The sequence below is a fragment of the Siniperca chuatsi genome, linkage group LG15 (assembly GCF_020085105.1).
Source record: "Siniperca chuatsi isolate FFG_IHB_CAS linkage group LG15, ASM2008510v1, whole genome shotgun sequence".
NCBI classification, from domain to species: domain Eukaryota; kingdom Metazoa; phylum Chordata; class Actinopteri; order Centrarchiformes; family Sinipercidae; genus Siniperca; species Siniperca chuatsi.
In genome coordinates this window covers 13,396,020-13,423,969 of record NC_058056.1, presented here as the reverse complement: position 1 = coordinate 13,423,969, position 27,950 = coordinate 13,396,020, and the positions used below count along the sequence as shown (strand labels likewise).

Below are 27,950 nucleotides of genomic sequence, written 5' to 3'. Positions count from 1 at the left end.
CCCAGGTCTTTCTGTGTATCACAAGCTGTTCCAGGGCCAGGAGCCCGGTCACAGATGACATGAAGGCGACCAGAGGCACGTCCTGCCCCTCTGCTGGCCTGACAGGTGTCTCTGCATGTAACTACATCCACACAGAGGTGTATTCTGGGAAGGGACAACAGCAACAGATGAAAGCATGCCAGACATCGAACAGGGCCCTATTAACTACTCTATGATACAGCCAGAGACATGCGAGAGGATAGTCTGCGAGGCCAGGAATGCCCAGCTTTGACGCAGGTTGGGATTTTGTTGCGCAGCCCCCCTATCCCCTTTGGCTACACTCAGTCTATATCCCAACAGTTGTCCGCCCTCATTCGCTCCATGGTAGTGATGCCACAGAAAGATTTAACTGACAGATAGCCTTCAGCAGATGGCTCTTCAAGCCCCAGTGGCATTTTAACTACAGGATTCAACGTTTTATTCTTTGTTCATGCAGTGGCATGTGCACCGCTAGCCATTCATGTACATTTTTCCTTCCTAAAAAGTTATACAAACAATTGAGATGGGGGTTTTGATAATAAAAGTGTTTGATAAGTATTGTAGAAGTTGCCTGAGCAGCTTCTCATCTTGCTGCCATGAATGGTGAGCATACAGAGAAGTTCCTTTCATGTGTGGCTTTGGGCATTAGACACTCCAACTCCTTGTTGGAACCCAAATTGCTGCCAAATCAGACTCTATAGCCATCGCCTAAGGATGTGTTAAAGTATAGCATCCTTTGCTTGTAGGCTTAAAAAAAAAATTCTGATTGTTAGAGCTTAAATACGATTGGTTGCTGCCTTGTTCCCTGTTTACGAGGATGATGTAACACTGTTGCTGGGATATTTAAGTTTTATATCAAGAATACAGTTGGCTTGTGATTATTCCTGTAAACTGTTGACTTGTTGATGTTGTGTTCCTTAGATGGACCAAATTTAATATTAATATTAAGTAAATGATTGTTATTGAATCAGTATTTATTTACTGTACATTGTCCACTATTGGCCTTTTTGGCCATTTCTGTAGCTCAAAGCATAACATAAAGAGGAATTATGGTTATGCACAGCCTTTCCTACAATGAGGGTTAATGCTGCACCAGCAGACCAATATTCTTATGGATATTCTGTTGCCTGGGACCATTTAGTGAATTCACTCAGGGTGTGTTAATAGAATAAAACATCTCTGTTATATATCAATATATTCAGCATATGTTTGTAATGACTGTCAGAAATACTTGAATTTCATGCATGTCTTTGTCATATCAACTGATGATGATCATCAGAGTGCTTTTGCACAGATTGTAGTTTTAAATGCAGTACAACAGAACTGGTTTTAATACACTTGATGGCATTTTTTTTGTAGTGATTGATGTTAAACTTCATGTTGTGGATTTACTACTGTTAAAGCCAGCGCATGCTGTATTACAAGAATCCAACAGAAGGCTTCAAATCAATGTGTATATTCTCCTGTGGTGATACAAAGTTGTTTACAGTCTGATCATTTAATCTGTTTTGTTGCTGATTGTTTACAACACACATGCATGGAAATGTAATATTTTTGGAATCATCTACGCAGTCTGTATCAAACAACACTGAAATGAATACCTTGAAGACATTAAAACATGCTGATCATGTCAGTAAATGTATTTGTTCACTGTACACTGGAAGTTTTCAATCACTGGACTTTGATTACTTCACTTTGGTCATCTAAATTTACCCTATTACCTTTTAAAATAAAGTGCTCTAAAATAAAATACTAAAATACTGCAAAAAGAAAAACTAACAATAATGAAAATAGAACATTTCTATCCAACTGTCCATTTTTTAATTAAAAAAAAAGGTGTTTCCAAGAGTAATAAGAAAAACATTTACAGTTCGTGATCTAGTTAAGTGTTCACTTAGTGACATACATCGTCTCATACAACAGAAAGGCTTCACTTTAAAACAAAACGATCCCTGGAATCACCATCCTGTTGTATTACAGAGGTAAACATAACCATGGAAATACTACTTTGAAATAAAGGTTGGTTTCCAGCATGTTTTCTTTTTTCCTAAGGTCATTTTTATTCAACAGCATTTAATCCTAAACAAACAGTGTAGGGAGCTGTGGCGTGCACAGCGTCAGTTTCCAGCTCGGACATTCGAAGGTGTCCTGTGTGTCAGGGCCGAGGGATGCGTTTGCTCTCTACAAACTATCATTTTTGTTTCACCCTCTTTGACGCATTCCTATCATGCTGAGTTCAGTCTGCACTCTCAGTCATTTTCTCTTTTTGACTGCAATTATTTTATGTCCTTAAGAATTCAGTGGTCATTGCAAGATTATTGTTCTCTTCCTTTTTCATTGAAAACGGGCTTTGAATACCAACGTTATGTAACACTGAGGTACAGGCTGTTCAAAATGCTGGAATATGGAAAAAAAACATGAGAAACAAGGCTATTGGTGAAGAGGTCTGATGGGTTTGAGAGCGCCGTTAGTAAAGTGGTGTTTGACAAGTCTTCTAGGTAAATGCTGCCAATGATGTGAGCAGAGTGGTGGACTGCATCTTTGTTTTTCGTGAGAGAGCTCGGGCAAGGCTGAAGCAGGGGTTGGAGGCACTCATGGAGGACATATTGTACCGTGCCCCCTCTGACCCCTCATACCCGCTCCTGAGTAGTGCTGGGAGCTGTCACATCCCATGTCTCTCGCCGGGCACTGAAGTCTAGCTGCACTTGCAGGACTTGACGACCATGTTGGAGAGCTGCTCGACTTTAGGGGAGCGACCCACGTAGTAGAGGATGGTGAGGGGTTCCAAGTCCTGAGGAACACAGCAGGGTGAGGCGGATGCTTCGGGGTTCAAGGTGTTGTACAGGCTCAGCAGCTATGGACGAGATAACAGAAGGAGATAGAGATCAGCAAGCATATTTCCCAAACAGATTCATGACTTGAATGTGCTGTGGCACTTTGTCTCACCGAGCTGTGGGTGGTGTCTGCACTACGTAGGTAAGGACAGGGACCAGAGCAGAAGTTGGCATAGTACCCTTCAGGCTGATGGATCCATCTCCAGCCCAAATCCTGCCTGAAATTAATATATAGTGGTCGCACACAGCAGTTCTCCTCGTAATTGCTGCAGAGACAAGAGAGGATTACATTTCGCAGATAACACAATTTTAAGAGTTGTATACATTTTCCTCCCTATGGCCTTGCAGCCTGAGGCGAGAGAGACGTTCAGAAATTCCACTCTTAGGTGTGCCCTTATTTTCCCTCTTGGAGTCAGCCCAGGTGTCTTTGGTGCTGCCTGTCAGCCTGACAGAGGAAATCCAGAGCTGAGGAGACGGCGTGTAACAGGAGGTAGCGTTTGCTAGTACTGGGACAGATCCCGACTTGTATCAGCTAATACCCGTGTCATGCTCATCTTGGTGATTAACAAGCTTATTCTATGAATTCTGTGCCCATGTACTCTTTTTGAGACGTGACAGCTGATATTTCCATTTCATGTTTCCTTGGCTGGTTTACTACTTGCCAATATACCCCCCTGCCTGTAAGAGAGTAATAGCGGCCATTTTTCCTTTCCTTTTAACTAGCCCAGTGTTCAAATCTCCAAAACTCACAGTGCAGGTGCAGCCACAGAAATTGTTTTACAAAGTTAAAGACACTGAACAAAAGTCCAAGCAGTGCATTATATTTTCCAGGACAAGGAAATGTGCCTTACTTGAAGCAGTAATTGGTGTCGAGTGCCCGCTTGCGCCTGCGGGAGGAGGATTGGGCATCCAGCCTGTGGGGAGGGAGCATCATGAGGATGAGGTGGGGGTAGAGCTGCTCCTTTTGTTTTTTCATACGACTCAGATCTTCATAGTCCAGATCCATACCTGCAGGAGCCAGTCAGTTAGTCTAATGGACACCAAGAAAAACTACACAAAAATAGAGATTTGTTGAGAAGTGTAAAGATGTCTGTGCTTCAAGAGCCGACTTGAGTGGAACCACAACTTCACTCTAATCAATGTAGTCAAGTGTAACTTTAACAGAAGGATACTGTAATATCCGGGCAGGGCTTCACTCATTATTGGCTCACTTTTCATCCTTCTCCTTATTCAACACTGGTCCCTAACTTCCTTTTTTCCTCCGTTCTCCCCCCTGGGCCTATGTCTGCTCATCCGATCTACCCCTGATAGTTAAAGCAGTAGATATCTCAGGAGAGATGCTGCTGGTGGATATGTACGCCTCTCTTTAATTCGGGGCCAAGCGTCTGAGCGCTGTGGCAGCACATTCCTTGTGGCCAAGCCAGTCGGGAGTGTTCCCAGGACCGAGGGCCCGGGGGCCCCAGTGCTAAGTGAGATACCAGATCAATTGTATTCCCATGCTTTGTGTCTTTCTCTTCCTCTTATAAAGGAAACCCATTATCTTACCAAAAAGACCTCAATATTGCTGCTGCAGAAACATGTTGATGACTGGATTAAAAGGAACCTTTTTTAGACCAGTCTCATAATAAGGAGAGTATTGTGAGTGTTGTTGTATTATAACCAGATTGTCATTCATCCTAGGAAACATTGCACTAGAACATACCCTGCACAATGACTGACTAAGAGACAAAAATTAATGCCTCAGGTATATTTAATTTGGTAGTAAATGCAATGAAACACACGAACTGCTGAGCCTTTTATGCAAATTAAGAAAAAAGTCCAGACGTTAATTAGAGTTTAATCTAAAATATTTGGACTTTCATCAAATCCTCTGACATTGTAGAAGTATAGAGTCAACTCTGCCAACATGGCAACACCAGATTGGATGTCCTATAAAGGCCCTGTATAAAGAGTTTTGTTGAACCATATTTAACATTTACAGAAGAACACAAACCAATACATGACAATATCCACTGTTAATATACTTAAATAATAACTAATAATCCAAACATAATCATGAAATTTTGGAAACATCTGAAACAGGCACTATAAACTAAAACCCACAACAAACTCCTGGTATAAACTGGTCCTGAGACCCACTAATGCAAATCATCCTAAAACCAGCACTGCCGCAAAAGAGCTAATCAGAATAAACCAAAGGTTTCAACAAACATGAGATGCCTATCTGGAACATTAGACAAATCAAACACAAATCAAACAGACGTAAATGTTATCTGGCTCTTGATCATGAATACAAACTGGCAGAACATCTTTTCACTGTGTGAGATCAAAAGCAGAGAAATCCAGACCAAATACAGACTTAGCGACCACAGTTTGGCCATAGAGACGGGACAACATAAAAAATGCTGGAAACCTGCACAACAGGCGAGATTGAGACTGAGATGGGCTCTTAAAATGGGACAAAACAAGAATAAGTGTATTTCCCAAAATGTCAAACAATTTTTTTTTACATTATATAGTTGCGTGCCATAAACTGAGGAACAGACAGTAATAACATCCCACTGAATTTGGCAGCTAAGAATCTTGAATCACTACATAATCAACTGTAACCATTACTTGTTGATTTTTAGAAAACATATTTCTTATTTAAATGTCATCCTTGCTTTAGAGTTTTTTTTTATTCCCCCCAATTATAATATTTTTCATACAGGTTTATGTAAATGTGTCCGGCTGATTGTCAATTTGAGTAAGGCAGGCTCATAACAAGCTTTAGGAAAATCATCTTAATTTTTTTCACATCACTGAGGTATTAAATGCAGTCTCACCTTTGAACTTGACCTCCAGTACCTCATTGGTATTCTCAATAATGTCACCATTAGGCCTGAAAGTGTGGCAGGGACAATGCACACTGATCTCCAGGCCAAGATTGGTCTCTGAGGGGGAAACAAGAGCAGAGGGATGTAAGGAGCTGACATTTTTCCCTGAGGCCATTATCCTTCATGTTAAATGAACGGTGCTCTTTGACAGGATATGTAATAAGGTGAGATACAAGTCCCACTCACGTCGGTACATCAGCCACTCCCTCACTGTCTCTGTAACATCAAAAGAGACCCACTCAGACGTTCCCTTGGTCAGGACGTTCTTGCCCCCAATGTAGCGCTGTTTGGCTTTGGGGTCGCCTTTCTGGAGGATCTGCAAGGAAAGATGAAAATGTGACCCAGCTGCATAAACTCTCTTTCTTTTATACACACACACACACACACACACACACACAGAACCAGAGCTGTCTGTCTGAGCCAGACTCTCCAGGATGCCTTGGGCCAAATGTCTACTCCTCATGGAAAAAGTGACTCCCTGTGTTGATATCCCATTTTGCAAGTTAATGCCTGCGTGTTACCCTCCTGCCAATGAGAACCTGGCTGTCCTTCACATCAGCAGTTCAAACTTTGACTTTTGCTGGGCTCCCAGATGCAGTGTCGCTCAGTTAAGAAAAAAATAGCAGGGGTTGCAGGTATCTCTGTGGGCATTCAGGTCCTAACTGTGTTATTGCGTCGAGACCCCAAAAGTACAAAACTGACGAGGGAGGAAAATGCAACAGTGTGGTTCAGACATTCCTATCTCCATCAGCACCTCTCTGAACAAAGGTGTTTATCTGTAGTGAGAAATGTGTGTGTTTGGGTGGTGGGTATGAGCACTTAGCTCCACAGCAGTGCTATGGATAACCAGGTTCCTGAACATTGTCAGGATCTAATCTGTCTTCCTGTGGGAACAAGGGGCCAGAGGACTGCCAGCGTCAGCCCTCTGCCAATCAGCTCCAGCCTGAAAAAGTGTGGGGGCGAGCAAGCGGCTCCATTTACTCCCTTGGTGGGTGACCCTGCCTCTATCTCCTCCTAGGCCCCTGGAAACAATCTGAGGGCCTGACAGTCTGTATTCAGCACTGGCCAGAGCCTTGCCTCAGAGGCGGTATGCAGTCCGGAGACGCTTGTCTCCCTGGCAGGAAATGTTGGAACCTGATCATTACTCCTTGTCTCTCACGGGAGATTAATGAGGAAACCGAACAAAACAAAAAGAAAAATCCATTCTTGCCACCCCACACACACAGACATCTAACAGATGCATGCTTTAACACAGTTCACAAAAAAATGCTCATGAACACACAAATGCAGGTGCAGAACTATAAACCCCCTTTTGAAAGCATAACACCTTACTTGATCTAACAAGGATGGACAACTGCTTTGAGATTGACAGCTAAGAAAGAAGAAACTGCCGAATGGTAATCTAGGGTTTCTTAAAGACGGCTGTGCAAGCTCTTAAATTTGTCCTAATGTGGAATCCATTTGACTGTACGCACATGGAATAATGATCAGCGCATGAAAAGAGGAGAGAGGGAGTTGGACACCCTAATATAAATGTTTTCATCTTTCTTGCTGACCTACACAGGCCTTCTGAGAGAAATAGAGCACATTACCCCCCTGCGCTTTGCAAACAGTGGAAATGAACGGTCAGTTCACACACCTGGTAGAGCTCAATCCTCTGCTCATTTTTCTTGGCATCTTGGTTGGGGATCCGCTGGGCTCGAAACTCGGCCCGGAACAAGTTGGTGGCGTTCTTCTCCATGGTCGAAACGTTGAAGCGGAATACCTTGGAGGTGATACCCTTAGGGCAGTGGGGGAGGTCATCTGCAGGTAAAGTGGAAATGATGACTCAACAGTGGCTTTAAAGATGTTATTAAATATCTCCTTTAAAAAAAGATCAGATTGGAATTCTCACTGTTTCTTTTGTCAGAATCCCTCTAAGCTCTTCTCCATCTGTTACCTCATTGTGTACATGTTATCAAAGCCTATTTTCTGCTGACATCCTTACAGGGTGGACATGTTTACCTTCTGATTATTGATAAGCTTTTTGCAGAGGATTTCCCTCTACAAGTTTAGATAGTTTACAGATAAAAACAAAATGTTTCTTTTTTTTGGTACTATTTCTAGTCCATTCCAGAAAGATGTGGGCCAGTACCGCGAACCATCTGCTTATGCTTTGTGCGGTCCGAGTTAGCAACAAGTTGAAGTCATGAAATGAAAACCAAATGTCCCATGTGGTGGTGGAGCAGGCTGCAGTGGGACGGCAGCGCGCTCCTCCTCCAACCAGCTCTGGAGCCCAACAGGTGCTCCGAGGGCTCGGACAGCGGCCAAGTATTCCCTGGAACCAAGAGGTTTAGCCGGGAAAATGAGGGCTCACGTGCTGGAGCAGAACAATACCTGAGAAACCACTGAGGAGGGCGACTTCATCATGACAATAACCCCACTAAGTGCATGCTTGACAAGCAATAACTTTCTGTATACATGGTGTGTAGGTGTGTGTGTGTGATAGTACACTGACCTTCAGCAGAATCTGCTAAATGAATGGCCACATTGTGATTCTATCTGAAAAGCTTCCTGTTTTACTGAAGCTTTTCTCCTTTTTATACCATAATATCATTGAACAGTTTATTAATTTAACAGGCCAAGCACATGCAGTGTTGAGAAAAACAAGCACATAGCAAACTTTTTATGGGCCAAGTGGAAACAGTCATTTACAGCCAAGCCATGGCTAATTTATTACCCCAAGCTTACGCTTTATTACCAAGCCTCAGATTTGTTGGTGGTTGAAAGGGGCACTGCACCTTTAGCTGATTTGCACCTCGAGCTTTTTCGGGACAAATGGAAACTCAGAAGTTCAGTTGTTTCTGTGTCATGCAAAAGGAACTCGCACATCTCAGAGTATCTGTACTTCATTTGACCCATAATCCTATTTCAGTGTCCTCCCAGTCATTATCTGATATTTCCACAAAGTTTTTTTCAACTTCCCCTATTTATAGGTGACCTTTTCAGCATTCATCCCCAGCCAGATATCTGTCCAGTGTTTCCACACAATCTATAAGGAGGAAACCTCAGTAGCCTTTTCCTCCCCTCACTCACTGCTCCGTCCCCCCCTCTGCCTCCCCCACAGAAGGTGGAAAGCCCCACTTTGAGAGGAGATTTGAAATTCTAATCAAGTCTTTGGTTTCCTTTTGGATGACCTCATTTTTCCCATTGCAATGGTTTTAGGTGGATTTCACATTATGGCTTATTTTTGCCAAGGGTCTGAAAGGTAATTTGTTCCATGTTGGTAAGTGGAGGGGATTGCTTGTATAATTAAAATGAAATACATTCACCAATTTTCTGACCCCCACCATTTTTAGATGATAGCTCTGTAGACCGATTGTCAGGACGCTGATATAAGTTTGACCTGTAAACTATTTGAAGCAGCACAGATGAATGTCAATAAGCTTCTCCAGAGTCTTATTTATATATGTTAAATATTAGTTAAAAAAAATTATACACTGTATATTTTAAACATGGAAGTAAAAAAAATAGATCTACTGTTATGACTTCTGATTTAGTTAAATTACACACTGTTCCTAGATATGATTCTAATTAGAGAATTTAGTTTTACTGCAGGACATTCCCATTAACACGTTTGCAAAAGTGTATTTATAGTCACATTTAAAAGACTGGATAACAAAATGATGCCCAGTTGATCTCATTCTCAATAAATTTGAACATGATGAGCTTTAAATGAGGGATTTAGAGATAAAGTTGTACAGGAAGGCCTGGGGACAGACGTTTGAATGGCTCTGTTGTAAAGCTTCACATAAAGTGCCTCGCCTAGACGCTACCGACCACACCTCGCACCCTGCCACACGTTCACCCTCCTGTGTCTGGGATCCTCTCCTGACACAGAGCCTCCCTGATAAAAACTCTCAGGATTCACCTCTCTTTGCCCTTTTGCCTTTAGGATTGTCCGTGATGTCAGTCTCTCCAGAGCTTTGTGGAGGTAAACAAAGGGAATAGGAAGCATAAGGCGGCAGGTGCTAGCCAGCTGCTGAGGTGTCTAGGTCTCATAAAGGACAACAGAAACTTCTTTGGAAACATAGTAGTTTGAGTGCTCTATTTATCTGTATCTGAAATTAGAATTTGTTTGCATTATGCTATGGTTTCATTTTCAGTAACCCATGACCCAGAAAATGGATATTTAATTTTATTAATACAGATTTCAAATGCTGGTTTTGTATCAGAGAAGAGTCTCATTTCTCTACTCCCCACTGTGGCAAGACACTGACTGTGGCAGGTCACTACAGCAGATGAGATAATGTGATGCAGCTCTGTTCTGAAGAAAAACAACTTTTTTCCACTAGATTAAGGATGAGGAAGCAAAAATGGTAAAGGCGTAGGAGTTGGGGGGGCTGCTGTTTCTTTGGGAACAGGCCAAAGACCTCTGTCTCTGTTTGTTCAGATGACATCATCTTTCTACTATCCCATATATCAGATACCCTGCTGTCCTCAGCGCTAGTCCTCATTTTTTACTGACCCAACACTGAGTCAATGACTGGCTTGAAATTTCACTGAAGCTGCATGCTTCAGTGTGCAAGGCATGATCTTTCTAATTCAAGAGTCAGTGGATTCTTAAAATGTTATTGTGCCAAAGGTCATCCTTCAGTTCAATTATGTCGTTATCTCATTTCTTCAACAGTATTTGGTTTATGATGATGAGCCGCACTGGCCTTCTGATGCACCAGAAAAGGAAGATCTATTGCTGCCCAGTCTTATATGCTTCATAGTCATAAATGGCAAATGCCTTGATTTGCATTACTAGTAGTGTCTAGCAAAGTAGTCTGAAGCAAGTGGCGCATTAAAGTATGAGAGAAAAGTTTCTGTTTAACATTTTAACTGGACATGAAAAAAGCAAAACTTGACTATATTCCCAAACACTCCCACTTTCCAAAAACGGTGAATGTAAAACTCATTATATCCACCAGGAATGAAAATGAACTACACTGCAAAATTATCAAGGTGACAGACGTTATGTTCCTACATATTGCAACATGCCCTGCTCTCTTTAAGATCACATAATGGAAAGGGTGAGAAAAGTGCTAATTAATGTATGTTGGCACCTTCTGTTAATTCTGTTAAAAGTGAAAGTGTTGCCAGTAGTAAGACAAGTTGATGTCTTGTTATATCACCTACAATATGGCCTACAGCATGAGACCAGCGTGATGTGTCCTGGGCACCTGGCCATCACTGATCCCACTCCTTAGACCTCTGTTTGTTTTGGGAGCTCTGGCTACCTCTGACCAATGGATAAACCCTGAGCTGTGTATTTTGAATGTCAGAAGCACTTTGTGGGACCTGTGAAATGGATTTGATTCAGGTCTAATGCTGGAACGGCAGAGGCTCTGCTTAGTGTCACAGCACAGCATAAACACCTGTTGATTTCAAAACGGTAAACCGGCCTCTGACCGTAAATAGGCACGAATCCAACTCTTCCACTTACAAACTGACTTTCTCTGGAGAATCTTCTGCTCACTGAGTTTCTGTTCTGATTTTTGGAACAATCAATGAACCACAGTTTATACAGGAAATAAGGGAATTAGATCATAACACAGAGCTAATCGGATCCTTGCTACTAGAGAGAAATAGTGGGGAAATAGAAGTGAGACTCATAACGGTGGATGAAAAATATTGGGGAACTGACAGCCAGAAAATGGAAATGAGGTATTGGAGTTGGCAATAAATACTAGACTTAACTGCCTGAGAATTTTCCCTGCTTAGGAATGTGTCAGACTTAGGCTGGAGTTCCCATGGCTTTGGTGTGAGGTATGTATGAGGAATGGTGCTCATTCCAATCAGACTGTTTACTTTGCCCTCTCCTTTGCGCGCCGCTCCACTGCGCACAGGCGCGTCTGTGCGTAAAAGCTGCACAGGCACGAGTGGATTTAACGCCAGCTGGAAAAATTAGATACCTGTTTTTCACATCGTTACCTCACCTTTAAAAATGTTGTATAGAGGCCAAAACGTTTTTAGTTTTATGAGCGAAAATATATTTGCACAAGTAAGTTTACAAAGACATTTGAATCAAGTTTGAGCATCTACTTCTAAAAATGTCGGCTGCACTGGCAAAAATAAAATATCTTGCCAATCACAAATAATTACTCCACCCTATACTTTTAATCACCCACATCTATTACATAAAATATTTGTAGTTTATTAGTTGAGTGGGGGAAGTTGCAAAAGAAACACTTGAATTATCAAAAACGTTACACTTACTGTTTTCTGGCGGACCATTGATCATGTTGAACTTGTAAATCTCTTTGGCATAGTACTCAGTCTCCGTGTTATCCTGTCCACAACTCTGTTGCCTGTCTCTTCCCAGCTCCTCAATGAGCTCCTTGGTGCTGTTATAAAGGGTTAGAACCTGAAACGGTACTTGACTTGGACCTGTTGTTTGAGGCGGACTGGTCAGCCGGAGTTTACTGAGAATCTGTCCCCGGACCGCCTCTACTCTCTTTTTCTTTATGTGGTCGATGTCCACCGTGGTGCAAGTGGATAGCGACAAAGTCATTGTCACACAATTTAAGAGGAGGAAAAACAGAAGTGCTTTCCCCAGATTCATATTTCACTCTGCGTTCACTCACAACCGCGGCTTGTCAAGTAAAAGAAGACAAAACACAACTAAATTCCGATTTGAATAGAATCCCCTTTCTCTTTTCATTCAGGTCGTGAGTGAGTTCTGTTCCTGGAGGAATCCCATTTTCTCAAGTGCTATGTCATCTTTGCAAAATGCGCATTTGCATGGGAGCAAATCCGTGCCATTTTAGAAAATAATCTGAACTCTTCCTTAAAACTCTTTATCCTACTCTTCATTCCCCCTTGTCTCATGCAAGCATCTCTTCTCTTCTTCCTGAGTTTACAGGGCACCGATAACTGCACCGCGGTTCACTTTCTCCATTGCATTGGGCTCTTTCCATCCACTTGTGCTTGTGGAGTCAGTGCGCCTCTCTGCTGTCTCCCTGCAGTCCAGCCTCAAACACACTCCAGTGCTTTCCACTCTCACACACTTTATAGTCACAAAGCTGTGACGTTTTCGAGGGAGGGGCATCAAGTTATAGCATCTGTTCGTACAATGAAATATGTCCTGTAATGAAATGCATTTAATAAGACTTCACATTTTATTTAGTTTGTCAAACTTTAGAAAACGTGCGTAATATTGGGCAATGTCTGATTTCGCAAGAGCGGTCCTCGAATAAAGATTGACTGTTGATTTGTCAAGGGAATATTTTTGTTTTCTGTCCTTTCTACGGATGGAGAGGACAATTTGTACTTTAAGAATAAGACTGAAGTTAAGCAATGTTTTGCTGTGTGCTCATACATTTCCGTCAATTAAGGACCCTTAGCCTGACTGGGCGGCCATTAAGTGGACCTTTATAACGTATACGTCTTTGGACATTATTGACCACATAAAAAAATAAAGCTTTAGAGGAAAATCAAATGCAGATGGAAGGCCAAAGTTAACAAAGGGGATCTTGAAGGTGCACATGGAGCCCAGCCAGCTGCTGTGATCCGCTTGATGCTGCTACCGATCAGTTTCTCCCGAGTAACATGAAACATGCGTGACAGCGACATCTAGCGGACGTCAGGCGAAACTTCAGGTCCCCTTTTTCTACTTCCTTTCTCAGACTGTGGCTGTGTCTGTGGCAGGCCACTGAAGTAGATGAGATAATGTGATGGGGGCCCTACTTGATTAAAGATGAGGACGCAAAATGACAAAGGGGTGGGGCTGTGGGAAAGAGGCTGTTTGTTTGGTAAAAGACAAACTCTGACTCTGATTGTTTAGATGACATAATTTTTCTTCTGTCCCTCAGTATTTTTTTTTTACTGACCCAAAACTGAGTCAGTGATTTGCCCGACATTTCACTTCCACTGCATTCTTCAGGGTCCAAAGGTTTCTAATTTTAGGAAATAAATCACAAGTATCATCAAGCCGAAGGTCATTCTTAAGTTCACCTTATTTCTTCAACAGTGTTTGGCTTATGGTCACACTGAGCATTACATTTTGGTGACATAATGGGCGACTAAGGCCCACTGGTGCACCAGAAACACATCTAGATTCATACATATATCTTAGGAGAACCCCCTCCTGGGCTTTTAACCCTGATAAAAAAAACATAGCCTATCATAGGCAGCTGCTGTCAGACAAGGGATGCAATATTTTTAGAGGCATTTATAATCATCATCATTATAATCATATTCAGCAACAGCAGCATCAACATTAACGTCATACATACTTCATTTGTCATACATACTTTCTGTGTATCCGCAGCTATTTGTTTGTTTATTTATTTATATACTGACGCGACTTCACAGTGATTGACTGAGACACGCACTTTCCTTCTGATTGGCGTTACCATGGAGAGCGTTGCTATGTGACGCTTGATGATATCCAGGAAGACGCTGGCCTGGTGGTAGCAAGGAGGGGAGAAATGGACGATAACTTTAAGCTCGGAGATGCTGGAGCGGTAAAAAATGTGAGTGACTCGTTTGAAACGCTGAGAACGCAATAAGTGAATATGAGCAGAGGTAATATTCATTTTGTTCGCTGTAAATGAAGTTGAGAGCATATTGTAACGGTTTAGCGAGGCTAGGCTGTAGCTAGCTACTTAGCTATTAAGCTAATGTAAACGGCAGTATTAGCTAGTCAGTGAATGAGACAGCTATTTAACCTACCAGTTACCAGCAAGAGACATTATCATTTACCGCTTTTGAGCAATGGCAGCAGGAAGGGTTGTCTCTGAGTAAGTAAGGCTATATAACGAGCTTAACGTTAACCAAGTGGTTAGCCCTGCTAGCCGAAATGTCCTGACATGCACAGCTCAGTGTTTTGCGGAATGCTTTGTTTTCTTTCCCCACTCTGACCTGGCTGGACGTCTGTAATTACTCCATCTAAAAACTTACACGTAACGTCCATATATGTGTAACTCAAATACTACCACATCCTTTCTCCATAAAAGGCAATTTTCTTATCTTTGAACTCGTAACCTACCCCGACACAAGGCTGGAAATTCTTATTGCAGCTAGTTAGGATGCATTCACCTCCCTGTTTGCTGGTGATTGGGGTGCTGCTTGTTTAAAGTTCATTTTTATTGTGCTAAAACATTTGCAATGAAAACAAAACCATAACTTTAAAAAATATTAGAATTACACCCAACTACTCTTAGTTGACAGAGAAACACTGCTTAAATTGTGTTGTCATAGAAGTAACATTTTAGAGTAGAGAATGAATACTCCTTTTGTTCATCTACATTTAACAACACCATCTCCAATTTGATATATTAAGGCAGAGCTCTAGTTTAGCATGTCCACTGACCCTTTTAAGGATTAATGCGCTTTTTCCATATTGTCCTGCTTTGTTACTACTGTTACTACTCCCTTTCTCTCCTTGACATGTATTGTCCTATTTATCCCATATCAGCATCAATAGGAACATAGGTTCCACTTACTGCAAAGGTAAATTCAGATCTGTCAGTCAGGTATGAGATACTTCGCTATTCCTAGACCTCATGTGGTATGAAATTTTAGTTTACAGCACTTGAGAAAACAATTTTCTACAAATGACAGGGGTGTTCCCAGAATGTCTGCTTACGACTATGCTATCAATTTTAACAAAAAAGCTTTTTACCAATATATTTTGTTGTTCGGCACAAGCATATTAAATTAATGCAACACTGTATTTTGAAAGTGGAATGGTGGCCCTTCATTAGAATTGTTACTCTATTCTTCAAGGACATTCATACAAATGATGTTCATTGGTTGAATAATGCTTCTATAATATGCAAAAAGAAAAATGTCATTGCCACATCTCCACAGTGTGACTTCACAGAATTGGAAGTTGTACAAAATTACCAAGCAAAAGCATACTAAGCACCATACTTGGTTGGCTTATGCATGTGGAATAACCTGATCTACTGTATTTTGTCCATCCAGACAACATTTGGTTGGCTCATTAAGTCTTTGGTAGCCGTTGGAAGTGCCAGCTTCTGTCTTTATGATATCAAAATCTATTTTCCATTTTAAAAGTATGCACATTTCCCAGGTTGCAAAGTCAGGACGAAGAGCTCGCCTTGCAGCAGACCAATCATCCTTTGAAGATTCTCGTTACGTAAGGAAGTCCTCCACCTCTGCTTCAATGGGAGAAGTATGTAATCATGTGATAATAAACAGTTATTGCATGTTATAATTTCACCTCACAAGAAGCTTCAGAATCTTCAATATGTATTTTGGTTTTGTCTCATACATGAATCACAGGATGACGACGAGGTAGGTAGCATGAAAAAAGTGGTGACTTTGCATGGCTTCTGCTGCTAATGCTCCAGACATCAACTTTATACCATTTACAGTAGTCTTAGTTCCATAAACACTGGTCTGTTAACATGAGGTACCATAAGTGTTTGCTTCACTTCAGCTGGTTGGATTTGATATCCAGGCCTGTTGAGATTCATCACCTCTCACATTACGGCACACACAGTAACACCCTCTTGACCCACATGGTATAAAGTTTTAATGGGGTGCTCGTTTATGCAGAGACATTTGAGTTGCCATTTTCTTACTTCAGCAGCTTTTAAAGCATCGACAGTCAGTGTTCCAAAACTGTAGCTGCTCTTCATTTATTGTCCTATGTGTATTGGATCTGATGTGCTTGCATGAAATGTTTTGAAGTGTTACTTTATACAAGCTCTAAAACCCTTTTAAACGTTAGAGTCACAAAGCATTGTAACTATGCGCTTGTAAATTGTCTAATTCAAAAACAAGCAGATTACATCACCAAAGTCCCCATAACGCTAGCAACAATTTTCATAAATCCTCTCCTTATACTGCCTAGTGTGACATGAACCACTTTAAGTCTCAAAGAAGAAATGTTGTCTTAAAGTTTTCTCAGTGATCTCTGCCTCTTAAAACGTATTGGAGTTAATATTGCTAAATTTAGACTGAATATAGGGCAAAAATATATGAGAGATGTCAAATCAGAAGTGACAGTTGAAATATAACAAATAATTTCACTTCACTATCGTTGGCATTTATGGAATCAGTCACATCTCCTGGATTGGCAAACTGTAAACCAGCCAACATTCCCAAAGTGAAAACATTTCAGCAATGCTTTTGCTTTAGGCTAATCTTCCCAAATTAGGCCAACTTCCCTAATATATGAACCAGTATTCTCGCGCCCTCTCTGACCTGCTGTGCACATGCAATACATTTTTCCAGAGTGTCGTGCGACTGGGTGGGTTTATTTGCAGTCTTCGTTTATCAACCCTGGCCTCTTCTGCCTAAAATACCCAACTGATTGGTCACATTCCTGAAATCCTTTTAAACAAAGACTCATTTGCTTTTATGGGATAGGGTTTGGCCACTACAAGTTCCTTACCCCAGAGACCACCAGAGAATCCTAAATTAGAAACCACGAGGACTAAGCTAATTGTCTTAACAGCCATAACAATTTTACTACAACTGTGAGGTTCATATTTGGTCATGAAGAATTGGAGGCACAGATTTGTTTTGTTTCTCAGGACACTTATGGTCCTCTCCATTTTTGTAGAGTGAAATAACTGTCAGAGGAGGAATTTATTACACTCAAGGCACTTGACCATATTATCTTGTCTCTTGTGAAAATTGTTCATTGTCAAAAATACCAAACATTAAACATCAGAGGGATTTCACATCATTTGAAAGAATTTTTGTAATGTTGCTTAAAATGACTCAATTGTCATTATTGTAACCCCTTTTGTTCTTAATAAAGAGGCAGTTACTAATTACACAAAGTTGAGGGAGCTTGTTCAGCCTCAGCTCTCTCGATTAATTGTAATATACAGCGGAGCAGAGTGGCTCCCCCTCCCTCTGCCCTGCTTAATGGTGACATTCAGATTTAAAAATGGCTTTAGTGAAGGAACCAGCCATGAAAGATTATTTCCTCTTTCATCATAAACGAAAGAAATTCTTCACGAGCACTTTGTCCTCTGCAGACCCAATTTAGTAATGACAAATGTTGTGCCTTTTTTTCCCTTAATTCATTTGTCTAGTGCCCACCCTTGTGTGCGCTGAGGAATGTATTCATTCATTCAAGTGCTGGTCTCAGGGTCCCGGTCTCAGGATCGAGATGCATACTCAGTTTACTATTTTCAGAATCAAAGAATGAGAGGGAGAGAGTAACCCCCCCGCCCCCCCGTGACTCTATTTTAGGGTCAGATTTACAGGCCCTGGCAGTTCCCACAGTGCTCCATATGTTCTGGTACTGGAAATGGACAGTATTGAAAACTATATTAAACAAAACAGTGGAGTGCATATAGATGACTCTGTGCTGCACATACCAGGCATACTGTTTACTGTACAGGAGCTTTTTGGTAGCTTGTAGCTTACTTAAGTACAGGATTAGAGGTGAACTTTGGTTTAAATGGTCCCCACACTTTTAGCTAGACAATTAAACTTTCTTTTTTTGCCTTTTTACATTTATGGTAAGTTTAGGGATCTGCTTTTTCTGTTGGGTTCTTTACTGTCTGTTGTTGTAGACAAGAGGGCCACCTACTGGCACATTTTCACTTTAAAAACTCATGGTGACAGGTTTTTACAGGTCTCTTGTTCATGGATTTTGTACTTTTATAAAGGACATAATATAGCCTATTCCCCACTATGTCAAAGAGTTAATGATGTACCACATAAGCCATATCATTCTAAAATAACTTGAAGCTCTATCTTACACAAACATGATATTTTAGTTTTCATTTTCCAAGATTAAAGCCTAATAACAGTTAAAATGCTTACAAATATGATTTATTTATCTTCAAGGTGAGTGAGTAAACATTCATTGAAGCTGTTTGCTATTAAAGTTCTCTCTTCTTCCAGGGCCCCCCTCCTAAACCAGCCCGGCGGCAGGGTGGCTGGGCAGAAGAAAGCTCTGGGTCTGGTTCTGCCAAGTACGTATCTTCACCTTTTCCCCCATCTCCCATGGCTACACTGAAGGCGGGGACTGCGAGCTGTGGTCTTGGGTTATGTGTTATTAATGAACTCTCATGCTGTTGAATGAGCTTATTTATCAGTGCATATTTGGCACTCAGGCTGTGAATCAACAAGGTTAGAGGGAGCCTGTCTGAGGAGGCAACTCTCCATTCGTCTTCATCTGTGAGCAAGGCGATAATTGACATGGTTAATGCATCAGCCACAGGAGGGCACTGTTAGTCAGCTAGCCACTTCATCACAGGGGTTCAAGCCACTTAATCACCCCTTACCACTGCAGTCTGCTCTTTACACAGGGAGCACAACATGGAGAATTCATAAAATATTTGGAACAGATGGAAGGTTAGTGCCTACAACTAACAAATCTAAATCTAAATACTGTACATGACTGAATCAACATTCGACTTTTTATTGTACTGTGGAACTACCTCTGTGGTTTTCTCCTCCACCTGCCACTGTGCTTCCTTTTTTCAGTCTCAGTGGAGGTGAGAGCATAGGAGATGCATTGAAGTGAACAGGCTGAGTCAATTGTGCTTATTTGTGTAGTTTACTACACTGTTAGTGCAAGCAGGGAAAACAGCAAACTCAATAGATCTTTCCTTTCTCACAGAAGGTCAGCGTGTCGCTTCTCTGCTTTTGCGTAACCCAGCTTGATTCCCAGTCTCAAAGCGATTGAAATACAGGAGGTGTAAAAGGGGTTTGCACACACATTGATCCTCTCTGAAACAAAGTAAGTAATGGTCCCCCCTGGAACCGGCAAGGACTTTTCCCTTCAATGTCACCCCTCATGCTCAATCACCGCCGCCCTCCTCCCACTAATCCCAGCGCAGAAATCCCGGGATTTGTCGATCTATCACTTCTAATTGACACTAAATGATCTGTCAGTTTATTGATGAACCTTTGAAACCAGGTTGTCACAATATATTTTATCCCTAACAACTTTTTCCAGACAGTTTTACCATGTCTATCGCTTTGCCTTACATGAGTCTTAATCAAGGGACCTGTAATGTGTCTTAAGTGTCGCCACCCCCGCCCCCCAGACAGGACACAGTCCAAGGGCAGGCAGGTAGGCTCCATCAGCTCCTCTCTGCCCTGCCTGGTTGGACTCTAGTACCTTCAAGGCTGTTGGTCTACACTCAGACAGCATGGATAAGACACACAAAACAGGAGTAAATGTTTTTAGCTCAGAATTGGTTAGCTAATTGTGTTTTATGTCATTCTTTCCTCCCCATGGAAAAGATAAATAAATAAGGTTCCACTTTTTCCAATACACAACAAATACATCATAACTTAAACGTCTGTATATAATCTGTATATACAGATTAATGACAGGTGATGTGTGATGTAGAATGGAAGTATTTAGATTACCCTGTCTAATCTTGATATCTGGATTTTTGTGCAAGCTTTCTTTTTGAGTTGATGAGTTTGTTTGTCCCAAATCAAATTTGCCTTAAAGGCTTTACAGTCTGTATAGCAAACTGTTCCCTCTTATGGTGAACTAAAAGTAGGGATTGGAGCTGGGTTTGCCTTTCTAGGGATGTTTCAGCTTCATTGTTTTAGGAGCCCCTTACACTGACATTAGTGTGCAGGGATTTGAATCCCAACATTAGTACTTAATGTACATTTTATGTATTATGATAAATGTTTATTTATTTAAATGTATGACTTTATTTAATATCAATTAATACTGCAGGTCTGCAATCTTGATTTTTGGCAGTATGAAAGGATGAAAGTGTCAGGAAAAGACTGTTGCAATACTGGATGCATTACGTTTAAAACCAGAAGGGGGCACTACTCAACCAGGAGAACTAGCAAAAGCACTTTGCATCATGAAAAAAGATTATAACCTCATACACATTTTTAGGCTACTAATTAAAACATACTAAAACTTACTCTGGTTTGATTGCTTTCTTATATTGTTTGGTTAAATACTTCCTAGGTAATAACGTGGTAATAATTGTTGTTCTGTGATGTCTGGTGTGATTGCTACCTCTCTTAAAACAGATAGTGAATGCTAAAAATACTTTGTTGAGGCAGAGAAGTGAACAAAACACAGTAATTTGGTGTCTGACATGCTCTGTTCAAGCTGAGCTGTGTAAATGGAGAGAAATCTGAAAATAGCTGCATAATCCGGCAGGAGACAAGGCTGAGAAAACAGAGATGAGATGAGAAGACACAGCTATTGTAGACCCCACTGTGTCTGATATAGCAGGATTACTATCATTAGATACAGATGAAGAGAATGTATCCATCAAGATACCTCCAAGGACTGTGCCAGGAATAAAATATATATACAGTATATCATTGAGTTTTGTGCTTACCATTATTTTAAAGGAAAGAAAAATGTAATCTAACAAGTTTGTTATTTAATTTGTTTTTTTCTGCTGCTATACAGATCTTCAAGAAGACCTGCAGCTGAAGACCTGGAAGAGTAGGTTCACTCAGCCACCACATCCGTACAGTATTTTATTGTACTCTTGCAGTTGTTGATTGAAGTCAATGCCAGTTACATTTTTCTGTGTATGAATAAAAATAGATCAGTTTAAATGTTTGTTCTCTTTGCAGTAAAGTGGAAATAGCGCTGTACTTTCAGATTGTCCTTGGTTGCAACTAATCCTTGCCTTCCAAGAACAATCACTTAACATGATTAAAAAAAAGCGTGACTGAGTTGTCATCACTTTTATTGCTGTTAGGAGCCAAGTTTTCCTGTTATTCTAGTTTTTCCCTCACCCTCCCTCACATCATTCAGTGACTAGAATAGACATCATGAGGAGAGGCAGGTAGAGGACGCAGTCGTCTATGTTTTACTCATCATCGCAGTTGGAGACCGGTGCCTGAATGGCTGTAGTGAGACAGAGGCTTTGTGTGTAAAGTTGTTACCCTGCAGAAAAATCCCTTATGTTATGCTCCTGTCACAACTGTCTTGTCTTTTGCAATACTTATTCAGACTGCTGCTCCGGCTGGGTTTGTTTTTAAAAAAATCCTAGAGGTGATCTTGTCTAAGGCTGCTGTCACCCAGACAGAACAACAACGTCTCATAGCACTGTCAGTGCCTTTTGGCAGAGGCTACTGTTCAGAAGTCCAGTCAGACTGTAACAGACTGAGCAAGTGTCCTAACTACCATGAGAGAAAGGCAAGACAAAAAACGGGCCTATCATCAAAGCAAAGTAGCCCAGGAGCCAACTCACTCTCTCCCTATGATGACCTCACCATTGGGTTGCATTTTGAAAGCATTAAATAATTCATACTCTAACACTTCCTGTTTCTACAGCCGCCGCCTGCGACCACAAACTCCCCAGGGTTCAGATGATGAAGGAGGTAAGAGCACCCTCACTATTCCCCCACTCTGTGTCTCTCCTCACAAAGGAGCAAAGAGGAGCCCTCCAGCGCCTCCCCGGCACATTCATCCTCTGGAAGTAGAGCAGATAAGCCGGCAGTCAGATCATCGCTTTTCACTGATGCTCACACCATATTTCTCCTTGAATCCAGCATGTGTTAGAACTCTGCTTTTGACCAGTGTTCCTCCTTTTGACCAGCGCGTGACACCGTATAAGCAATGGCCTTTTGATGAAAATGACAAGTGAATATACTCATTAAATAAGGTTAGATCTGTAGGTGATGGAGAATATTATGGCAGGATTTAAGTGTTCCCCTCAACACCCAGAGCGACACAGTTAGTCACAAACACACACATGCACACACACAGTGTCAGGCAGGTGCTGTTGAATACAGATCAAGCGGTAACTGAATAACCTGAGGGCCCAACTCTGCGCACCACAAACAATGTCAGGACTGAGAGGGGAAATTTCAGCTAAACCCTGCCTAGAATAATTGTTCTATTTTGCGGCACAAGGCAGCTGGGGAAATAGGGTCAAATTGCCTTAGTAAAGATAGGTTAGCAGCATGAAATTCACTATACTGAAGGACTTATACACATCAGTACCTCAGGTATATTGAGTAATGCCATTTATGAACAAATAAGCAAATGACATATTGATCAAACCCTTTTATCTACAGTCAGTTTATCATAACTCTGTTTAAAAATTACCATCATCATGTTTCTAAATTCAGAATATTAATAATTAAAATAGGAAGAAAAATAAAAAATAATTTATACAACTCAAAACAAGGATACAAATATGTGATGAATTACAAAAATGAAAAAAAAAATGTGTATCCAATTGAGTCAAATGTTTTTTTTAGTGTTTTATTCAAATATTTAACTTTTTACCATTCATTTTCTCATGAGAACTGTGAACAATGATATTAAAGAGTTTTTCACATTATTATATGGAGTAAACAATAATATTTAATTATTACTCAGCCTTAATGTAAATGTTGCAATATTTTCCTGCAATATTATATTTTATTTGCACTTCAGAGTCTTACTTGCTAGGACTTTTTGTTGAAAATGGGAAAATTACCATTTTAAAAAGTATCATTGTATTATAAAACTTTCAAATGAAATTAAAATGTATTGATAAATTACAAATAATTGTACACTTGAACTGTAGGTACTGTAAAATTCTTATAATACTGTACGTCTCTATTACATTTATATACACACATATTGTCTGTCACTGTCTAGTATGCACTGGCTCAAATGGCCAGTTGAATAAAGAGTCCAGAGGTTTGGTTCTCTTGCAGTTAATGCCGCCGGAAAGATTATTACTCTGTGGAGGGAGACCTCTTAATACAGAGCCGGAGGCAGGGGCATTGGAAATTACGGTGCTGAGGGTTAGTGAGATAGCCCCTGCGATCTTGATTATGTCCCCTACCCTTATCCCTTATGTCCACTGGCTACAAGCACAGAGAGAGAAAGAGAGAGAGAGAAGGCTAGCCCAGTCCCCTGCTCCCATCTCCCCATCAGCTGCCCCCACAGCCTCCTGGCTGGTCACTTAAAATAGCACCAATATCGCAAACGCGCTCATCTGTTTCATGTCTCACTGTCTTACTCTTAGCCAGTGATGTGTTGAATATTGTCCTGTAAGCCTTTCAAATGGATTCTGTGCCAAGGTAATCATTTGACTGGACCCCTGCGTAGATTATAGGAGCCCAAGTGGTGGGGAGAGACGACCTGCTCTCCAAAGTCGCTGACTGGCGTGTGCCTGCCGGGAGTATGTCTACATTCACAGCAAATGATCCCCTTTTGATATTTACATGCTTCAGCGAGGAAGCCGGACGCGACCGTGTAATAGGGATACGTGTGGCCTGCCCGCTGCCAGACAAAAGCCACCTTAATACATGTCCAGCCGAGGGAAGGAAGTCAGTGTAGGTAATGTGTGCCGCGCTGAGGAGACCGCTCCTCCTGATGGAGCTGGCCTTTGCGTCAGAAGAAAACGCTGGCTTGTTTGCAGCTGCTTTGATGCCCTGCTTGACCTCCAGTAATGGGTTGAATTTGAAGCTCATTTAAAAATGTTGTTCCTTTTTTCAGTTAACAATAGACTTTGCATATAGACAACATATGCCTTTGTGCTTCACATTGAACTCTCATGGAGTGTGTTACTAGTGCATTACTGGCTGAAATGAAAAGGGTTTGTGCGGACAGATAGACGAACCCAGTAAGCTGTTTGCAAAGAGCCGGACGGCAAGGCTTTTTGATGTCATTGCACTAAGACCATTAAATTTGATTGGGGGTCCAGGGGGGACGGATTCTGCTGAACACTGTGCTTTGTAAATGAGAGGACAAAGTGTCACCGGGGCCTCATGAATATGAAATACCCGCGCCTGCATTTATTTGGATATCAGAAACACAGATGAATCTTGTCAGCGGCTAAACGAGCGTGGCATTTTTAATTTTGTTTAATTAAAAAAGAGAAAGAAATAAGTTATCAACAGAGGGTGAGCTTTTGTTATCTACTGAAAGTTGATGCGTTAGGTTTGGAACAAGTTGTCTTCAGAATTTTTCATCCATCTGAGAAATAATATCTAGAATCAAAATAATTTCTCTTCATCTCAACAGTCCATAACTTTTATGTAGAACTGAAATTCCATCAAAGATCGATGTTTCCTCAACTCCAGTTTATTTTCAAGTCAGTTATTTTGAAGGAATGGTGACATACAGTAGATACCAAGATATTTTCTCACATCAGATGCAGACTTCCATCTCCTCACCTCTATTTAGCTCCTCTATTGACTTTCCCCTCAGGGTACAGTACTGTGGTTAGAGATTACTGACAACCCTCTTCGTGCAGTCCAGCTCTCTCTTTTTCTCTCAGTATCTGTCCATTCCTCTCTCTCTTCTTCCACTCTCTCTCCCTCTCTGTCTCTCTCACTGTCAACACTCAGCTGTAGAGCTAATAAGGATGTGCAGTCTGCTGCCCCCACACAAAAAATATTGTTCAGGAAAGCCACATCACACCCAAAGTTAACACATATTCTCTAAGGACAGATGGTAAGCCAGTAAAGTCTCTGTCTGTACTACAAAAAAAGTGTAATGTTGACATGATAAAACTAAGACCAATTTTTTGTGGAACATTCTGTTGTACCCTACATTCTTCTTTAGCTATATGGTATCCTTTTGATGATAAATGTCATTACAGCATAAGGTACTTATTATGAAAGTCTTTGAACACATTTCCATCAGTCTCTTTATTCATTATTAACTATGCAGCGTATTTTCATCCCATCGTTCTATACCCGTTATTATGCCTCTTATTTCCCTGCTCCAACAAATGTCCATCTGAAAAATGCTGTGAAAGTTTGCCCTGTCCTTCTTGGGAGTGCAGCCATCCTCTGTCCTGTTGCGTTTTGCCAATTAAAGTGGGTTCCCACTGTTTGAGCAGCGGGTTGGCGGCTCCTGGCACTGCAGCCCCTGCCAGGCCGCACTGTGACTTCCGACCTCACACAGATGGGCCCGCAAGCAAATACTCTTGCACATGGCTGGATGCCGCCCCAGTCGGAGTGGCAGAGTGGACATGGAGGTCGGCCTACCAGCCACTGCGGGTCCTGGGGGTGGGCGGCGCTGACAGGGCCCAAATGCTAAGGTAGCAGGGGGTGCTTTCTGGGGAGCCCCTGGCCAGCGCCCCTCTCACAGCAGGAAGAGCTGCTGCCTCGCCTCCTGAATATTCATGGCCGCATGGCTATTGTGACAGGGCAGCTCTTATGAGGATGTAGCTAGAGAGAGGGAGGGGAGGAAGTGCCACACAGACATGGTCACACATACACATACTCACACAAAAATGTGCACTTCTAGCAGCCATACACAGGGGATTTACTGTATTCTTCATAAATGATTCTGTCATTTGGTTGCCAATCTGATTTTCTCAATTTAAAAGCAAAATGTAATCAGTCTGTAAAAAGCTGTGGTCTCTGTTTTTTGGTTTTCAGATATTCCAGTGATTCCAGACCTTGAAGAAGTACAGGAAGAAGATCTCACCATGCAAATTGCAGCTCCACCAAGGTACAGTAGTGAACGCCTTAAACTCTTAGAAGTACATCCTTATCAATCAGGATTCACACACACACACACACACACACACACACACACACACACACACACACACACACACACACACACACACACACACACACATAGTGTGTCCCCAGACCCATGTTTGACAGTTAACCTCTGTCCGTGCACAGGACACTAGATCAGTAGCCTGCTCTGGTGACTTTGATGGTTACCTGTCCTCCACTCGTGCCATTGCAGAGTGTCTTGCTTTATCGGGCTGAAATGGAGAAATAACAGTTGGGTGTGATTTATGCAACTCTGTTACCAGGGTCCCGACTAACCGGGCCCTTTGATTTACAGGGCAGTGAGAGACACGCCGACATGTGTCGAATATGTAGCAAGGCTATGACAGCGGTGGAGGTTATTAGGCTGGGGCTTGCTCTCTGTGCGAGATAATATCCACATTGAACTCATTGCGGGGGCAATGTAGCGTGTAATGTGCAGTAAGTAGGACTGGCATGCACTGCTAGGCCCCGGCCACTTTGAGAACCCCCCCCACTTAATTCCAACCCACAGATAAGCAGCTGGGTTTCAATTTGAAGCGTTTACCACTTGGCAACCATCTCCTGCTCTCTGTGGTCTTGCTTGAAGTCTTGGAGCTTCATTGTGCACTAACTTCAAACTTCTACAAAGCCACTTCTCAGTCTTGGTTTGCATGTAGTGGTGAAAGCACTGCAGTCAGGCTGGCTACTATCACTGGCCAGTGATGTGTTGTCCTGATTGAAATACAAGTCTGTTGGCTTATATGAGATGCCGATTCTGACTTTCTGTCACCCTGTTAGCATCCAGGTGAACCGGGTAATGACCTACAGAGATCTCGACAATGATCTGAAGTATTATTCTGCATTCCAGACCTTAGTAAGTCGAGGACATTTATTTTTATATCTCTTTTGGTATTCCTACCTATTTTCTCGCCAAGGTGGTCCATTTAATTTTGCAACCAACATCACCTCTCTTTGTGCAAGCTAAGTGAATTTTACTGCGATCTTTCCTCAGGATGGAGAGATTGACTTGAAGCTCCTCACCAAGGTTTTAGCGCCAGAGCAGGAGGTGAAAGAGGTGAGTGAGTTTTTAGTAAATATAGCTTGTGAGCTCCCAGCGAAGGCCTGTCCAGCTGTTTCTAGAGCACCAGCAGAGGTTGCCACTCTGTCTCCCAGGCAATCAAGATTTATGATGTGTACATTAACACCCTCTCCTTTTCCTTCCCTATTCTCCTCTCTTTGCTCCCCATGCTCCCTTTCTTGGTATGTCTCCCTCTGCCTCTGTAATTCTTCTTCTGTCTCTCTTTTGTTGAGCAGGATGATGTGAGCTGGGACTGGGATCATCTGTTTACAGAGGTGTCCTCAGAGCTGCTGATGGAATGGGATCAAGGAGAGAGTGAGGAGCAGGCTGCATTGCCTGTAACATGAGGAGGAGGTTTGGACTAGGACTTTAAATGGCTCCAGTGGGAACCAAACAGTGACTTTGGTTATAGTAACTTTAATTACAGTTTGTTATCCAGAATGTATATTTTGTAAAGTGTATATACAGTGTTTTTTGTATTTTCTAAATAAAGTTCACTGTGCAGTAAACAGTGCAGTGTTGTCTTACCCATTCTTTGTTTAGGTTTTTGGCATTTCACTGTTTTTTGTTTGTTAGTTTTTAACTTAAACAGCCAAAAGGCAAACTGATTTTGTTTGAAAAGCTCCCCTGAAAAAAGCTGTCACAGATAAAAATGCCCTCCCTGTACTGCCAGCATTATCAACACCCTCATACAAGTCCAAGGTTGATAATCAGCTAAGCTGAAATCCA

At 41.6% G+C, this 27,950-nt stretch overlaps 3 protein-coding genes across 13 annotated transcripts in view; 2 read left to right on the top strand and 1 right to left on the bottom strand.

Annotated features, from left to right (window-relative positions):
• Nucleotides 1-1,651, top strand: part of ttll5 (tubulin tyrosine ligase-like family, member 5) — a 47,895-nt gene extending 46,244 nt beyond the window's left edge. For all 9 annotated transcript variants that reach the window (XM_044165835.1, XM_044165832.1, XM_044165834.1 and 6 more), the window contains one exon: nucleotides 6-1,651. In XM_044165835.1, coding sequence (XP_044021770.1) covers nucleotides 6-58 — 53 coding nt within the window. In that variant the 3' untranslated portion in view covers nucleotides 59-1,651. The remainder of the gene's footprint in view (nucleotides 1-5) is intronic.
• On the bottom strand, nucleotides 1,638-12,743 carry tgfb3 (transforming growth factor, beta 3). The gene is made up of 7 exons (XM_044165840.1): nucleotides 11,972-12,743; nucleotides 7,368-7,531; nucleotides 5,915-6,044; nucleotides 5,678-5,785; nucleotides 3,704-3,860; nucleotides 2,965-3,118; nucleotides 1,638-2,872 (listed from the first exon to the last, which is right to left on the bottom strand). The coding sequence occupies exons 1-7, from the start codon at nucleotides 12,315-12,317 to the stop codon at nucleotides 2,714-2,716; spliced, it is 1,218 nt and encodes a 405-aa protein (XP_044021775.1). The 5' UTR covers nucleotides 12,318-12,743; the 3' UTR covers nucleotides 1,638-2,713.
• Nucleotides 12,744-14,075: 1,332 nt separating this feature from the next.
• On the top strand, nucleotides 14,076-27,730 carry LOC122861440 (intraflagellar transport protein 43 homolog A). 3 transcript variants are annotated; one of them, XM_044165842.1, is made up of 10 exons: nucleotides 14,076-14,229; nucleotides 15,795-15,896; nucleotides 16,007-16,018; nucleotides 18,596-18,666; nucleotides 21,102-21,137; nucleotides 21,978-22,024; nucleotides 26,036-26,108; nucleotides 26,942-27,017; nucleotides 27,156-27,218; nucleotides 27,458-27,730. In XM_044165842.1, exons 1-10 carry the CDS (start codon nucleotides 14,185-14,187, stop codon nucleotides 27,566-27,568), a joined length of 636 nt encoding a protein of 211 aa, XP_044021777.1. In that variant the 5' UTR covers nucleotides 14,076-14,184; the 3' UTR covers nucleotides 27,569-27,730. The 3 variants fall into 3 exon arrangements, with proteins under 3 accessions (XP_044021777.1, XP_044021776.1, XP_044021778.1); XM_044165841.1 differs by having other exon boundaries at nucleotides 15,998-16,018; XM_044165843.1 differs by lacking the exon at nucleotides 16,007-16,018.
• Nucleotides 27,731-27,950: the final 220 nt, after the last annotated feature.